The sequence below is a fragment of the Lethenteron reissneri genome, chromosome 25 (assembly GCF_015708825.2).
Source record: "Lethenteron reissneri isolate LAM-NWPU_2019-01 chromosome 25, ASM1570882v1, whole genome shotgun sequence".
Lineage (NCBI taxonomy): Eukaryota > Metazoa > Chordata > Hyperoartia > Petromyzontiformes > Petromyzontidae > Lethenteron > Lethenteron reissneri.
Window position 1 is genome coordinate 2,043,484 of NC_083803.1, and position 17,259 is coordinate 2,060,742.

Sequence of the window (17,259 nt, forward strand, 5' to 3'; positions counted from 1 at the left end):
ATGGATTCCTGCAGTCACGAAAGCTTCAAATCACGATTTCTTCTCAATGTTTTAGCATTTTAACATTTGCATACTGAAGGGCAAATGCATAGGTGAAAGAAAATGCTTTTATGCAACTACATGGCAGCGAAATACAGTAGAAAATGTGTCGTTCGGCTTTTTTCCTGAAAAATATTATTGGAAACTACTTTCATGCCAAGAACATAAAACTTGGCCGACATCTGCCAGGGCAGCCATAACCATGTTAATTAGTTGAACTTGCACGCTGTGTACATTCAGTACAATCATTGAATATTGTATTAATACAATCAAAGTAGAAGAAAAAACTGCAAATTAAGACACCACAAAGAGGGAAGGGAGCGAGGCCATGTTTAATGGAGTGGGTATTTACAACGAAGGACATGTCTTTGGCAGGACACGCCTGACGGAGGAACCGTCCCCGTGCAGGTCACAAACACCACTGCCCGCGCCACGCACAATGGGTCACAGCTCTCTCTCTCTCGGTGGTTGGCAGGTTTTGGCAAAACATGACATTTCACAACTCAAAATAAAAACCAAATGGGACCAGAGTGTAAGAGGGATAAGTGAGGGCATGTTTACCAGGGCGCGGGCAGGGCTGGCTCGTTCATGCAATTAAGTGTAAGTGCCCAAAATCTTCACCCACAGCCAGCACTGCCGCCCTGCACTGCCAGTGGGTCCACATGGGCCATCACTGACCGTAAGTGCAGCCAAGTGGCGGCTGGCAGGGCCACCAAGTTACTCGAGCATGTGCCAAATACAAATGTGGCCATTGACAACACTTAGCACAATATTGCTACACGATAATACAATGTGCAAGGCTCTGAGTAACAGAAAAGGCAAATGTTGGTACAAAGTGTCAGAATACTGGATAAGAAAGTTAATAAATTTGCAAAAGTTTTGAAAAATGCTCACTGGAACATATACAGTAATAGTTATTTTACCAGCTACAGGTACTTAGGAATTACACCTCACAACACTACTCATTGTATGACCAATTCCTATTGTCATATGCATTAGCTTAAACAACGAACAGCACACGGCTTTGGAAAGGTGATTACCTGGCACGATGTCATTAATACCTCGTAGTTATAAGAGGAAGGTTAACTCTGGAAGACAATCATTTAAAAAAAAAAATCTCTGAACAGCACACCCGCCGCCAGCGCAAGCCTGGCATGTGCTTCGCGAGTAACGCGAGGTGTTCACCTCCCCCATGCTGACTGAGAGCAGCGCAGCAGCGCCCTCAGCATCCTTAACCTCAGGGCAGTTTCTCATAGCTTCAATATATTTATCAGACTCGTGAGACACAAATACTGATGCTGATATTGGCTCCCTCTGCCAAACACGTCACCAAATCCCTGAACAAAACTTAAACATTGTAAGTTATATATTTACTATCGACCCAGGCAGAGTGAATTGCTTCGGGACTTGCTAATACAAGGTTAAAGCACCTTTCCCCAAATCTTAAATTGTTATGAATATGAAAAATGCATGCTGTCACTAACAACTCTAAGTCACATTACATTGACATACAAAAAACACACATAGGAGTCGTTTGTTCAAACAAAAGCATGCAATGGCAGATTGTGTCTGACGCTGGCAACGTGAACACAGTGGCACAAACGAGAAGGGCCTCGCCCGGTGGCCCCGGGGAACCCAGCGCGTGTGAGGTGTTCCCTGCTCACAGCATAGACAAGATGATGATAGGGAATCCCAGTGCCCAGGAAGGGACCATGCCACCTGCCCCTCCCAACGCTGGAATGCTATAAAACGCTGTCCTTGAATCTTGTCCTAGAAGCATTTACAAGAATGCTCTCATCGTTTCGGTGAAGCACAGGCCAAGATTGCACATATTATTGAGACATTTTAAAATAAATACTAGTCATCAGAGAGCACTGATTAAAATAATATTAGATTTATATGATTGTTTTATCTGTCCATCTATTTTTTCTTGATGTAAACGTAAAATAATTAATATCATTCAATGCAAAAGTGTCAATAGAGTAAGAATAATGTTGGTGTGGCACCGAGGTCACATTCCACGCGGTAGCTAATGTCAAGTGCAGTTTCCCACACGAGGGGGCTGCTGTCTGCCAGTGTCATATCTTCATCGATTCAGGAGCAGCCGTTTAGAGCACTGCAGCACCACATGCTGGTGAGGAGCCACACCCGTTACAAGAACATTGCTCAAGAGCAGCAATAGCACGGCGTCACGGTGTCACGGCGCCTGTCACTAACCTCCTCAGACTTCACTCACTTCACTGCCCTTGGCAGAGGCCATCGTTGCTTATGAACATGCGGCTTACTGGTGATTATTCCACCTTTTCGCAATGTTCTGGCAGTAATCGTAAAATACCCTTTTATTTTTTTATCATGTACGCGCTCTACACTGATTCACCTATGCATCACTCCAGGTCATCGATACGCGGGGAGATTGTCTAATTACAGCAGACCCATTCAGGTCTACATTTAAAATTAAAAAGTCAGATCCTATATGTCATACTGCAATGAAATGTGCACCATGAGATTAAGATGGGTCCGAGTTTTACATGGCAGAATTACCAGTCTATATCTGGAGACCACAACTTAGCAAGAGGCTCATGCTTTTGCTGAGCTCCAATTACAAAGCCTGTGCTTGCAGTCTCTCGCGAGTACAAGAGGCAATGCCATACTTAATTCAAGTGCAAATGCACATTTAAGAAAATAAAAAAACCTCAACATAGTTAAACATTGCTATTAATTTTCTTGGCAAACTAGAACAATTCCGTAACACTCTGCACATCATCATTCAGACGGCAAGACCCCTACAAGGGTTTCCACTTAATTTTTCTGATTAGGACCGAAATTATTGGTGTTGGTTATTGGCGTTAAACAGACAATGGACACACATAACACCCTTGGACTCTCAAAACATGAAAACCAAGGAGATTTCAGGGCGTCATTAACCTCTTATGGTCTGCACCGCAAACGACGTTAATTCAACAGGGAAGACCAAGCACAGTGGCTATGCTTCTGAAGCACTGATTCAGTAACTAAACAAAGTTCCTTGGGTCAACATATGGCTTTCATCCCCACTCAAAAATATACTTGATTCTGAAAAATAATTTTAAAAACCAAAACAGAACAAAAACAAAATAAAAGTATTGCCCCATAATTGTATTTTTTTAATTGGCATGAGTCCCGTAAGCATAAGGGAGGGTTGGTGGTGACGTGAGTTATTTCTTCCTGCGGCTGCCCCTATCAGGCGCAGGAGCTGCCTTGGTGACAACCGCAGTGGCTGTGCTCTCTAGGCACTGGTGCAAACCGGCGAGGTGCAGCAGGGAGCCGGCTGCTGCCTTCAGCTCTTCATCTTCCTCATCCTTGTCGTCCAAGACCCGTCCAGCCCCACTCTTCCTGCTGCTGCTGCGAGGTGGCTCTTCAGAAGCCCTGAACATTCGTTTGCCCAGAGTGTCCCATCCACCCCTGCCTAGCACCCTCTGCCATTTGTCTGTTTTGGGGGCAGCAGCAGCACCGCTACCCAGAGAAACTCCAAACTTTCTTTTGCGTTTCTCCTGGCTCTTGTCGCTCTTCCCTGCCTGGTGGTTCTGCCGCCTTAACGCCGATTCTTTACCTCCCCCTCCTCCCTCCCCTTGTTTCCCCTCTTCACTCCTCTCTACAGCAACATCTTCCTTTTCCTCACCCTGCAATCCCAAAGGCAAACCTTGCTTGCCTTTCCCACGTGCGTGCGCCGCAGTGCGACCACCTCGGATGGAAAGGTCATAAGGGCCCTGGAAGGAGGCAGGAGAGCAGGAGGAACAGGTGGAGGGCGACGGCACCAAGGGGGCATGGCCAGGGGCCCCGACTACCCCTGACGCCACCACGTAGTTGTGGTCTTCACTGGGGTCACAGCTCACCACCGGGGAGCCACACGAGTGCTCGCTGTCGTGCCGGGCACGGGTCCGTTTGCGGCCCTCTCGCTCCCTACCAAGTGAAAGCAGCAAGAGAGCAGCGATGCATTTAATTGGCTTGGTTAAAATCACCTTCTAAGTTTCAACATCGGCTTATTGTCTTAAGCTCCAGTGTTCTAAATGTTTAATGAAAATCAGCGTATAATGCAAAGGTCATGCATAAAACTACAGCGCCTAAACATTTACGGTATTTTAAAAAATACGTGTAAAAGTACAGCAGCCTCACAACAGAAAACACAACTGTTCACATCCAGCACAATGAGCTTAAGCTTATAACAGGCTGCTTGCATATACACATTCATGTTGGTCTCATAGCCAAACATTTAAATCACTAAGTATTTATACAGGTAGGAACAACAGTTCCACACTGGCCACCAGGGATTATTTGTCTGTCTGTCTGTCGTGCATAGCCACACCCTCGATTTGTATTTCATAGAGCGCTTCGGGCGGGCACAGCACCACGTGGCGCGCCGCCCCACGCAGCTTGCGCCGCATGACACGGATCGCACGAATGCGCTGTCCAACCAAGTTCCTACCTGCCCACTCCGAAGGAACGTGTTCTTTAACCTTTCTATATTTTTAATGTTATTTAAATCATTGGGCCCCTGCGAGTACAAAGAGACCAAAATGAGGGTTGAAGGTAGGTCAGGGTGTGATGCAGAGCGTAGTACCGTGTGCAACCCGTCGTGTGAATCTGCAGCGGCTTGAGCAAACCCCAGCCTCCTCCTCCTCCTCCTCCATTCTGTTGCAGTCGTGCATCTGTCAGGGGATGACAGGAGTAGTTCCATCATGTATCACATACATTCATACCGGAGCAATCAACCACGTGTGCATTTGTGTATTCAATTCACGCTCAAAGCCAACACCACTGGCAACGATGATCTTAATTGGTTTTGGGCCTCCTCTAGGTCGACTCAGTCTCAAATGAGTACCTCAGTACTGGGGAGACAAAGGCGGCCGGGCGTGGTGTTGGTCACCCAACCCCTCTTGCGCCGTGCTGGCCTTCATATTTAGGTGTTCGCTAACGGCACCTGCCCCAATAGTCCGTTCGCGGCTATACAGGGGATCTTCGTCTTTGTGTGTACCCATGTGTGTGTGTCTTGGGTCTTTGTGCCTACGTTGTGTCTGCATCATTGTACGTGCAAGAATGTGCTCAGAATCAGACTCTTTATTTAGACTGGGAGAATCCGATGAGCTATGAAGCTCTTGTCCAGTATGAGTGGGTCAGCAAGTCACAACAGCAAACAATACAAAAAACAATGGGAGTGCAAAATAGAGAAAATAGCTAGCAAGTCACTAAATATAAATAAATAATGCTTCCATTATATATGTCCGATTTATCATGGTTGGGCAAGGCAGCAAAAACAACACCAACAAAACAGACCCAGACCACAGCAAGATAACACCACACAGTAGACCCTCAACAAAACTCCATAATTAACATTGAACAAAATCGATACACGGGCAATGGTTTAAGCTAACGTAGCTTCTGCCAAGACATGAGTGAGACCTTCTTGGTGGGGGGTAAAAGCAACCACAGGTAGGCATGGGAAGCTGCGAGAAGTAGCGTTTGAGAAGCGCTTTACTGGCACGTGTCTGCGGTGGTGGATGAGTTTGTTGTACAGTAGTAGGGACCTCACATCAGTGTGATATGTGTGTTTGAGAGTTGAATGTGTGATGAGAGTTCATGTGTGTGGTGAGTGTGATGTGGTCAGCTAGAGGTGAGTGTGGTAAGTGAGAGAGAGGTGAGTGTGGTGAACGATGGTGAGTGTGGTAGGGCGACTCACATTCAGCCGGTCTTTGCTCTGGAGGAGAGTTGAGCAACATCATGGCAGTCACAGCATCAATATCAGATTCTGTTAAAATAGAAGTTAACAGTTAACATTACATATGTGCAATACCTGTATAACATTTCAAGAAGTGCACAATATTCACTCATTATGTTGGAAAGTGGCTTCTATATTAGGTATATGGTATTAGAGATCAAATAATTTGCCTTAAAAAAGCATTCGTTTAAATCAATCACTCGAATATTTAACAACTGCAACCTCGATAACTACAGATGTGTTATGATCACCATGATTTTATAATTTTGTTATTTTACCCTTATAATGCCATTATAACGCTTTATAGCACCAAGTAAGAACTCATTCCAGTGAGTCTCTTAAAAAAAGAGACCTGGGTAAAAGTGCATTGGAAAAACCAAAAATGCAAAGATTAGACTGATAAAAAGTGCCAAAGTCAGTATAAAACGCACAATAAGTTGCAGCCTTTAGTTACTCATCAAATATAATTGAATAAAGAAAGTATCATTACGTATTTCACAACTCCTTTAAAATGAATTAATGAAGTAGCAATGTTTTCTACATACCATAATTAGCATTTACATCATCCAAAAGCAATCCAATACAAACTGCATCCCCCTACCAAGAAATCCATATTCAAAACGAAGGCAGTAACACTGGAATTCACAACGTATACTACAATTTACGTATTCTAAATCATTGAGTGCAACACATTGCTTCAAACGGTCCACATTTAAAGAGCAATTATATGCCAGTTTCTATTTTACAACATACATTTAAATCCAGAATGCGGAGACAGCTAATGTTGTAGGGTTAAGTTCCTGATTTTCATATTAATCCGAAAAACATCCAAAACGAAGGGCACGGCACACGAGATTTCGGACGATCAAAACGTGGCACCGCAAATATGACGTCGCTTCCATGATTTTTCCCACCAAAAGTGGTGTCGTGGAATTGGGTGGCATCGCGATCTTTAGCACCAAGACATTTTAAATACTTCTCATAAATTATCTGAAATTGATTTATTGTCAAGCATATTGTGAAAGTCGTCATCCAGAAAAAAAAATGCATGTATGGGCAATGTTTGTATTAACTTTTGTATATTAATCATGCATCACCGCAAGAGTTTTTTTTTATGATAGTTTGAACAATTGTGCTCAATTTGACATTGATTTTTATATTTCTACGTTCCAACTGTGGAATACATAATGACGCTATATAATGAAGGCCAGAACAGTTTAGATCTCGCATGATATGCAGATTAATGGTCGTATTTTCAGTTCAAGTTGATGCTTTCAGAAATTGATCACGTGTGTAATCGCAAATTTCAGTCAATGCAAGTAGCGTGTTTATGCGGTACTGATTTGTATCCGTGAGCTTCACTGCAGTTACACAGAGCGGCCAACAGGCGTCTAAGGTGCACTGAATTTGAGCTGTCCCTTGAAGGGCCAGATTGCTCAATATCCGGATCCCTGATCCAGAACACTGCCGTACAGCAGACACCACCAGGCAGTCCGGACATAAGGTCGGACAAACGAGTACTATCCTAAAAGTACCGTCCTAGAATCCAATACCACAACTTGGTGAGAACACAATAGTCCCAACGAAAGCTACCGAGACGTTAGATAGAATGTACATAACATAGTGAAATGTACCGAGAGAAAACAATGTCACAGCCACTATCCCACCATGTACACACACAGTGAGCATGCATCACCAAGTGGAGACAGCACATGACAACTATTTTTTTTCGATTTAAAGCTTTCGTGACTGCAAGGATTCATATTCTTGGTTCTTTCGGTAAAGTCACGTAGAAGGGAAATAATAAAATAATAAAAACAAAACAGCTCTATTCTTCACCTGATGGCTGCTTGCGTTGTGGCCGAAACGTCGTGAGAATTTTATTGTGTTTTATTTTTATTATTTCCCTTCTACGTGACTTCACAGAAAGAACCAAGAACATGACAGCTATCTGAGATGGTTCTATGAACGGCATCCTTTACCTAAATAATCACTTGAATGTTGTAATTTGGGACACAGAATCAGCTTCAACGGACAAGCATTGCACCCGACGACATTAGATGGCTGGTTTAAAGTACCAAAACGCCATGCACAACAAACATGACATAAGTTATCTGAAATCTGAAATAGTATTATGAACACTGTGGGAACGTTTTGTATTGAAGGGAAAATGATGACTGTAGAGGCATGCTCAACAATATCACACTCGGTGGACTTAACAACGCACATGTCCTGCACAAATACACATTAACTATCATGTGTGAGCCACCATTGTACCATGCGGGTCTAATCAAGTCATGGCATCAGGCAACGTGGAGCCCTTCTGCTTCAAGGCTGCTTCTGTTTGTAAGGTAATCTGCTAGGGCCATATTTTTTGTTTTTTGTCTTTGACTAAATAGTTAAGAGAGCCGCATGACATGCCGAGAGTTACTTGAACACAAACACACAGCAGGTATATGGCACATGACAAACACATTCCGAATTAAATAAACAAAATAGGTGATGGAATAACTGCGACTCTCGTTTTTGTTCCCCCTTAGTTACTCTTGAACAATACAAATTGAATTCATTATCTTTATGTCAAATTATGTTTTAAGATTTTTTTTTTTTACAAAAATGTCAAAGACTGCCCACAAGGGGGCAGCCAAAAATCCGCCGCATTCGCCTCCGCAGCCAAAAGGTTGCCGAGCCCTGTGCTCGGCAGAATGTCGCTCGATACTTAAGGCACTCCCGCTCGTAAATAAAAAAAAAACTCATTTTGTTTTACACTTCATGAAAAGTGAGACATAAAAAAACCAATGTTCAATGCAAATAAAAAATAAGGAGCGCTGTCATGTAAAACGCATCTTACAATAATGTTTCATTGCTTCGTGTCTATTAATTCAGCAACAGCTCCGTCAGAAATGTGCTCCTGCTCAGACGCTGCTTCTACATGGCAAAGGGAACCATGCTATTAAGTGGCCCTTGAGTAATCAATCTCAACAACAAATGATGCCCCACCTAAACACGCAGTCCCCGACAAGGACCCTTCACCCATTAACTGCTTATTTGTCCCGTCAATAGGTTCTTAACAAGCTCACTTGGCCCACTACACGAGTATAACAGCAACACATGCTCGCCCAATCCCTCCCCTACTACCCCCCCCCATTCTCTTCTACCCTGCGATGCACTTATTTTCATTCAAGCGTTGTGTGCTGCTTGGACACCACTGCGGTCTTCCTGTGGCCATAACAGTCAGATTAACACGACGCATGCTACCGCGTGCTGCTCGTACCTCTTAGCGCATCTCTGAATTGTTACTTGCGCTCGAGCTTATGGAATATCATTTATATTTGTGAAACAATTCGTTACTTTCCAAGACTGTCCTTTTATCAAATCGCTTGGCATCTTGGGCACGAGGCGAGGCAAAGCCCGAGCCTGTAATTCCACAGCAAAGGCAGGTTTCGTTATCGGCGAGTTCCACCGCCCAACCAAACTTCCTGCCGCATGTACTGCGTGGAACAGCTGGTGAGTCTCACACTGAAATAACACACACACGTGTGCGGCAGTGCACTTACGCACGCACTAACACGCGCAGCAAACAACACCGCGCTCCCAAAGACGGCGAAACAAAACTGGTAGAGTAACCCATGGGCTGCAACTCCTCGTTGCATGCCTGTCCACATTCCGACACAACAACGCATCGTCGTATCAGCGAATTCGTGGCTTTTGGTCGTCCGTTCCCTGCTGGTATTGCGCAATTTCGAATAAGCCACGGGAATATGAAGATGAAACAATGAGTAAATTATTAATAATTATAACAAACAATGATTCTGTTGGATAAAAGCCCCTCCCCCCCTTCCCTTGCCATGGGAGGTTGTCCGTCAACACTTCACCACGCTGGTGAGTGTGTGTGCTCTAGAAGCGGGGACCAGGATTGGTTAAAATGTCACTCGCCACTCATTTGAAGCATCAGGAATAGAATTTCAATGCGCTAACCGCTGCACCACCGCTCCATCCCTGATACATGACATAAATAAAGCAAATTGCTTTTACTGTCAGCAGTTGACTGTTAAATTTGTAGTACAATACTCTATTTACAGACTGCATATTAATTTTTTTTTGCATTTCTTTTATTTCTGGTACAGTGAATATCTATGGCTTAAAGATAGTGTTCATCTAAAAAAACAAGCAACACCTTACATAATAAAGGATGTTTTTTGGGTTACATCGCGTAAATATAAATGTGTCGTTAAACCCACCACCACCCGACACAGCCAATCAGTAGGGTTTGTCACGTAAATATGTAAATACGTTACTAGTTCAGCACACCGGTGTGTTGGAGAGTAAACCCACAACATGTACAATTGTTGTGTTGGAGAGTAAACCCACAACATGTACAATTGTTGTGGGTTTACTCTTCAACACACCGGTGTGCTGAACTAGTAACGAATTGACATGTTTTGTTGACGCGACAAACCTTACTAGTTGGCTGTGTCGGGTGGTGGTGGGTTAACGACACATTTATATTTACGCGATCTAACCCAAAACAAAAACCCTTTATTATGAATATTGGTCACGAAAGCATACGTGTTAAACTAAGCAACACCTTCATGCTTCATTTCGTCGAGGCAACTGGACTATCGTCACGTGCTGCACAGGTCCGTGTGAATCTCTGTGAAATGTTATGCCCAAGCTGGCCAAATCCACCTTTCGTGTTCCTCTCCTCTGCTCGAGCGACTCAAAAAGTGAAATGCCCAAAATTGTCAGAATAATTTCTAAAGAATCGAAGTGTAAAGTTCCCACTTTTCAGCACGTGGCGTACAGCGTTATTTTTTTCCTTTCTAAATAGTAATTCGTTTTCACGGTCATTTCCAAAAGTTTGCCGACTTTATATATCGAAATTCACGATTCCCAGGAACACACCCATGACTTCTGCATGACAAGACCGCAGCATTAAAAGTATATGATTAATGGGTTCAACATTTAAAAAAACAGAGGAGAAAACGCGCACACAACTATGGTCTCGCTGCAAAATGTATGAACATAAAGACAATTGGCCTCCAGAGAGAGCCAGCAGGCCCTGTGTGTGCACTGTACACACGTGACTATTTTCCAGAAGCAAGCCGTGAGAAAACTGGTCAAACTGGCAGTACAGGTCACACAGCTGCTGTCACCTCAGAAAATTACCCACAATTACATGATTATGATTCATACACAGCAGATACAAACAGTGTTAATACTGTCAGTTTAGTTTTTAAGTTGAAACAGTTTTACAGCGGTATTATTTGCAGGGTGGGACACGTACACTACCAACAAGACATTTTACTACGAGCCCGATTACGCGAGTTTTGAGACTTACAGCAAGATAATATAACTGGGGATTGAAGATGATATTGAACTAGACTCTAACTGAGCAAGCGCCTGACAAAGGGTGGGTGACGTAATCCAGCCGTAGCGCAGGCCGCCCTAGTTAATACTGCCAGTGTATTCACCATAAAATACATTTAAAAAATCGCGGAATCAGTTGGCATCGTTCGAAAAGGAGTAGGCCATTGTGCGATGGTGTCACAGTTCAAATTTGTCAAAATCCAGTTGCCGGTTTGCCACACACATAGAAATGTCTACAGCAATAAGCATAGCATGTTTACCTTTTTAAAACTGATAAACAAAGGCAGCTGCCGGGGTGTAGTGGTTAGCACACTGGACGCTGGTTCGAATTGATCTCCTGACGTGGCAGTTGAGACAATGGCAGAAACTTAGTTTTAAATCCCACCCTCCCCCACCGCTGTCAATCCAGCCAGCGAAAAAATGTTTGGCAGACAGTTAAACCAGCAGGTAACATGCTGTGGGTAACGTATAGGGGGCCGTCCATAAATAACGTCACGCGATTTTGGACGATTTTTTACCCCCCCCCCCCCCCAAATGACATCACAAAGCGGTTTCTGGTTTCCTGGATATTGTTTACCAACTTAAAATAAACTTGCTCTCAAATGTACTAATTTCGGGAAAAATAGCAATCGTTGTCCCCTCTTGGGGGAAAAAACCCCCCATACCAAGCACTCCTAAAGAGTATTGAGCCTCCGTGAGGTTTCCAGGGTAAACCAGCCATAACAATAACAGCTGTAGTGCTGCACACGTGACAAGTTACGCAGCCAGCAGCACGTGGGGTGGGGATACCTTGCAGAGCCGAGCCATTGTGACGCAGGCGGCCGCACACCGACAGAGATGAACTGCAACACAAAAGCACAGCAGACGAAACACTGATCACCCCCACAATAGGCACTCCTCCGACGGTAAAAAAATATCTCAACAGACAGCAGCACAGAGATGGCTCTGCACACGCAGCTGGGGCAGGACAAACAACAACTCTCCAGTCAATAACACTGCCCTAGAGAGGCAAGATTATATAATAGGTGATGTGTTGAACAATGCTCCTCCTCCACAGCAAGGGACATTTCCCGAAATGTCACTCATTGTATAACGTTTTCTTGTTCGGGGCAATGTGGTGCCTTCTTGCTATTCGTGGTTGTGCACCGATGCCTATTCAGTATCACAGAGATCACAGATGTCTTTAATTTAGACAGCACAGAGATCACTATGCAGACAATGTCCACAATATGAGGAATCTGTACACCCAAGCACATTAGAATACAATTTGCGCTCAGCATTAAATATCGTTTTCCGTACGTGGAAACTGACCTGCACTTTCCAATGAAATTCCTCATCTTTTCTTCACGCGCCAGTTGGGGTTACTGCCAAACTGGAATTTCGCAGACTAATTCTTGGATTTCTTGTCAATTTCCAATGTTCATTCCATTCATAACATCGGTTTTAAATGTTTGTATAGCGTTCACTGCACATTAAACGCAGCACATTGTGCTGGTCTACAGCTTTGGTATGCCTCAGTCACCAAGGAACCCATAACTCACAATATTTACGTGCGACTCTCTGCAGCGAGATTGAGAATGTGTTTTGCCATGGTAACAGCGAAGATCCTGCTACTGCAGCTCGATCTGTGTTAACAGCAGTTGCATAACGCGATGTACATAACAGCCATGCCTCTTGCAATGCCAAAATGCCCAGCCCGTCGGTGAAGTCTTAGCTTGCGAGAAACGCGGGAATCTTACGCACACACTCAAAACACAAACCAATTACAAATGTTAATGGCCTCTTTTCACTGCCCACTATCAACAACATTAGCACCCACTTGGCCGCATGTTTGTTTTGTACAAACGCGTGGTCTGGATCACATTACACTGATGGAATGCTGACACTTTGGTCACATGGCCTTCCTACTGTAACCCCTGGCAACATTAAGCACTGTACCCACAAAGAGCCACTGTGTCAAAACGTGGCCTAGGAAAATTGAGCTAATTCAGCATTTGCCGGTGAACGCAATGGTGTTGTGATCTTCGTTTAAAAGGCAAATCCCGATGTACATGCTGAGAATAAAACACAGCTTTCTACTCACTAGCTTTATTTTACCATGTAAGTCCCACTGAGCTATAGAGCTGTTTTCAGAAGACACCTGGCCACAAATGATAGCCCAGTGAAGCGGCTTATGTGTAAATTTATAGCAGCCAAATACTCTATAAACGCATGTTTCTAAATGGAGAGGGAAAAACCGGAGGACCCAGAGAAAAATCCACACAACCACGGAGAGAGAGACACGCAAACTCCAAATATATAACAGGCGTCAGAGCTGGGATCGAACCCACGACCTCCTGTATGGCGGGCGAATTAATTAACGTCTCGTCACTGCAGCGCTACATTTCTCATCTCGCCATCGGAGGGGGCATTCAATCAGATCAGTGAACAACACAGCTTTTATGTGATACATATATACTGTACTGTAGTTTACAGTCGTGGCCAATCTTGTTTATATGGTGTTTAAATCCACATAACTTTACATAATGAAACACATTTGTTCCTAGTTACATATTACATCAGTAATGTAAAGCAAGTAACAAAATGGAATTGAGGCACTGTAATAAGGATAATTTAAAAAGCTCTGAATTATTGGGCATTACAATGTAGAGACGAAAGCTCAATCGCATTATCTCGAAAGGACTGAGTGACCATGTGTGTGATGATTCTGGGTCAAGGGTCAGGGGGTTGATGGACGGCTGGGTTCAGGCATCGAGTCAACTCATTTCAGACAAAGCCTGCTGCTGCTGCCTTCTGTTGCAGAACACATCCTTCCTTGCACACAAGCCAGCTGCACCCCAATGACATCACGACAACGGAAACATAGAGGGGCACGTGATTTAACTCATAAAAGGGACTTTCCCCAGTTAGCGTGATTTTAACTGGTACCTGCCAGGGAAAGATAGGCGGTTCACGACTGCCACAGGGGTTTGTCTAACTCACGTTGGACAGATATACAACCCATAACCTCGCTGTGTCTGCAATATAAGACTATTGTTCTTTGGGTTCTGTCTTAATTTCAGGTTTTAATTTAGGTGGTGCTGTGGTTTGAGAACTTGTTGTGAATACAAATTTTGGTCTGGAGTTAACTCATCCCACTTACACACCCGGCACCACTTTGAGGTAATTTCATAGTGGTCATCCATTTGAGAAAATTGTACCTGCAATGGGGATTATCACCACTCCCTCCATTACACAATTGAGCTGAGAGACACTGCCTTTTAAACTTTGTAACGATATAGTTGGTATTTAGGTCACAAGACAGTGTTGTGTTGATGTATTCCATTATCTAATTAATAGTGAAAGGATAATAATATGCAGAATATGATTCAGCAGGTATTCATGAGTTATTAAGCTTGATTGCCGAGAAAAGCATCACCTAGTCTCAAGATTTATTTTCAGGAGGGTCCTGCCAAGTTTACCTAGGAGGGGGCAATGATTTATTTTGAGGTAATTTGATTTCTATGTTTTCCAATTAGGTAACTTGCAATTAATGTAGCAAATTTGGACACACCGACATACAATTGCCTACTCTTCTTTGAATGGCGTCGGATGAATAACATCCAAAGTAATTAACCTGGGTGGCCTTCCGGATTAAAACTGCAAACCTCTGCAACAAGCAGTGAACGCGCTACCGCCAGGGCATAAAGGGTTATCCCAGTTATTAGGATATTAGTGGGCAGTGTCATTGGGAAAAACCTTTAGCGGCCCATTAATCGCATAAGGGTTAAACGTTGACAGTAGGAGAAAATCAGTGTTTCTACAACGGGTGGGAAAAATGTGTGCTTGCGTAGTAGAGAGACACACAAAGGGCACGGTAGCAGACTGCGTAGTCAAGCAGAGTACACTTGCGTGCTCAATGACATTGCGGCAATTGCAATACATGGAAGGCAAGCAGTATTGGGAGTTGCGTCAGGGGACACACAGCGATCGCCTTGTGAGACATGGTCGGGAGAGGTGCGACATGTCATCATCGCGCGTGGGTCGGGCAGCATGAAAGACCACACAGACAACTTTATATACAGAGGTTAAGTCTGCGCTCAGCACATTTAAACATCCAAAATAAACCAAACACAGAGTTAATGTAACGAAGGTAAACAAATAATATGAGTGCCCCCCCCCCACTCACAGTCCTCACAATCACAACCATCACTTAAGTGCCCCATCCCCAAAGGCAATCGCCAGAATGACCCTTTCAGAAATCCTTAGCAGTCCCGCTTACAAATTAAATAGAATATCTCCAGTGTGCTGTGTTATGAGGAATGTGTTCATTCACAATGGACATCCAGCACTCAAATATTAACATCGAAATCGAAACATGACAGTTCACCATATTTTAAGTCTCAAAACCATTCTCCTAATTCGCAAAGGTAATAGCGAATGCATGTGAAAAGTAACATACACATGTGCCTACAGAAGACCGTTTTCAATCAGTGTGTGTACTACCTGCTATGATGTATGGTTCACAGGCATGATCAGTGACTAGAAATATTGAGAACTGAAGAGTGTGTAAAGGAAGCACTGAGCAATGCATGCTGGGAATTACATTCAAAGACAGGTAGAGAGGAACATGGACTAGTGAACACACACACAGGTTAATGACATCATCCAAACTATTAAGAAATCTAAATGTGCTTGCACAGGACACATTGCTAGAAGGAATGATGGACAATGGTCAACAATAATGCAGTGGCAGCCAAGGCTTGGGACGTGGGGAGATGGAGCAATGAAACCAATTAATGTGCAGGTACTGGGAGGAGTATTTGCAATGCAGAAATGTGAAAGGTGGTGGCGGTTTTGTTGAGGAGGCCTCCATCTTGCAGTTGATGGATGATGATTATATGAGCCTATGTAAATTAAAATACCTCAATGACAGCCAAGCATTGTGGTCTCTGTCTAAATGGCCATAAAAAAGCATGGCGTCAAAACAGATCTATACACAACGGCGTGTCAGCAGTACAATTAGACATTGCATTAGCCGACTGGTACTTCCATGCCCTGGATAACATCCCAGACTACAATATTTCACCATCGTGGCGTCTGCTCGTGGCACACTGTACACAAGCAGCTGTTTGACAACAACAAAAAGTCAACACAAAATGTGTGTTTTAGTCACAATCACACTTTGTGATCTACGGGCGAAAGGCAGTATAGATGTGTAAATTATTAGTATGTACACTACACAAGGTGCTCCCACTCATTGGTACAATATTTATAGTTGCGTAGACCTGCTCGTGCATGCTTTACCAAGCTCTCGGACAGCAACACAATTCTCATGTCAACACCAACTAACACAGACAAAGTTCCCCCCTACAGACTGTTGGGACAAGTGCTCCTAGCGAGCACATATGAAAGCTGACATGGCAGACGAGGGGATGGGTTGCCAACACCACATCCAGCCGTCGTTGTCTCCCCAGTGCTGGTGTTTCCACACCACACGCAATACTCATTTAAGGCTGAGTAGACCTAGGGGAGGCCCAGGACCGGGACCAGTTCAAATATTGGCCACTGTTATTGTGAATTTAACTCGGATCACAGTGCACTAACGACTACACTACCGCCCACAACACCTACCAACAAGCACATACTGACACAAAGAGCACACAAGCCTCTGACTGGAAATATCACACACGACTGTGATGTATGGTCTCTCCATTGAACAGAGATATCCTACCCTCAATCCCTACCACCCACCCTTCTATTCTCATGTCGTTTCTTGGGAAACATGTAGCCACATAACCCTATGACGACTGAGGTTGCCATGCCAATGTACGCTGTCACATGGCAACCAGCGGTATCGCTAAAGCAAAAAGCTGCTTCCCCCACCTATGTTCAGGAGTGTGTGCATGTTTGTACGTGCTCACGCCCGCATATAAACTGTGCACCCAGATGTGTTTGCAGGCAATATTCATGTGAGAATGCCATATTTTACACAGGTATGAGCATGTCTGCATCACATGTGTTGATCTATGCATGTATACACTTGCGTGTACGTTTCATTCTGTGCGCACGTGTGTGGGTTGCGTTTACGTGTGTGCACACGCATGTACGTGTGTGTG

General features: G+C 44.0%; 1 protein-coding gene across 2 annotated transcripts in view; it reads right to left on the reverse strand.

The window, feature by feature from the left end:
• Nucleotides 1-352: 352 nt before the first annotated feature.
• FOXN3 (forkhead box N3) overlaps nt 353-17,259 on the reverse strand; it is a 35,201-nt gene continuing 18,294 nt past the window's right edge. For both annotated transcript variants that reach the window (XM_061558870.1, XM_061558871.1), the window contains 4 exons: nt 11,951-12,003; nt 5,753-5,821; nt 4,637-4,724; nt 353-3,978 (listed from right to left, as the gene is read on the reverse strand). In XM_061558870.1, coding sequence (XP_061414854.1) covers nt 3,234-3,978; nt 4,637-4,724; nt 5,753-5,821; nt 11,951-12,003 — 955 coding nt within the window. In that variant the 3' untranslated portion in view covers nt 353-3,233. The remainder of the gene's footprint in view (nt 3,979-4,636; nt 4,725-5,752; nt 5,822-11,950; nt 12,004-17,259) is intronic.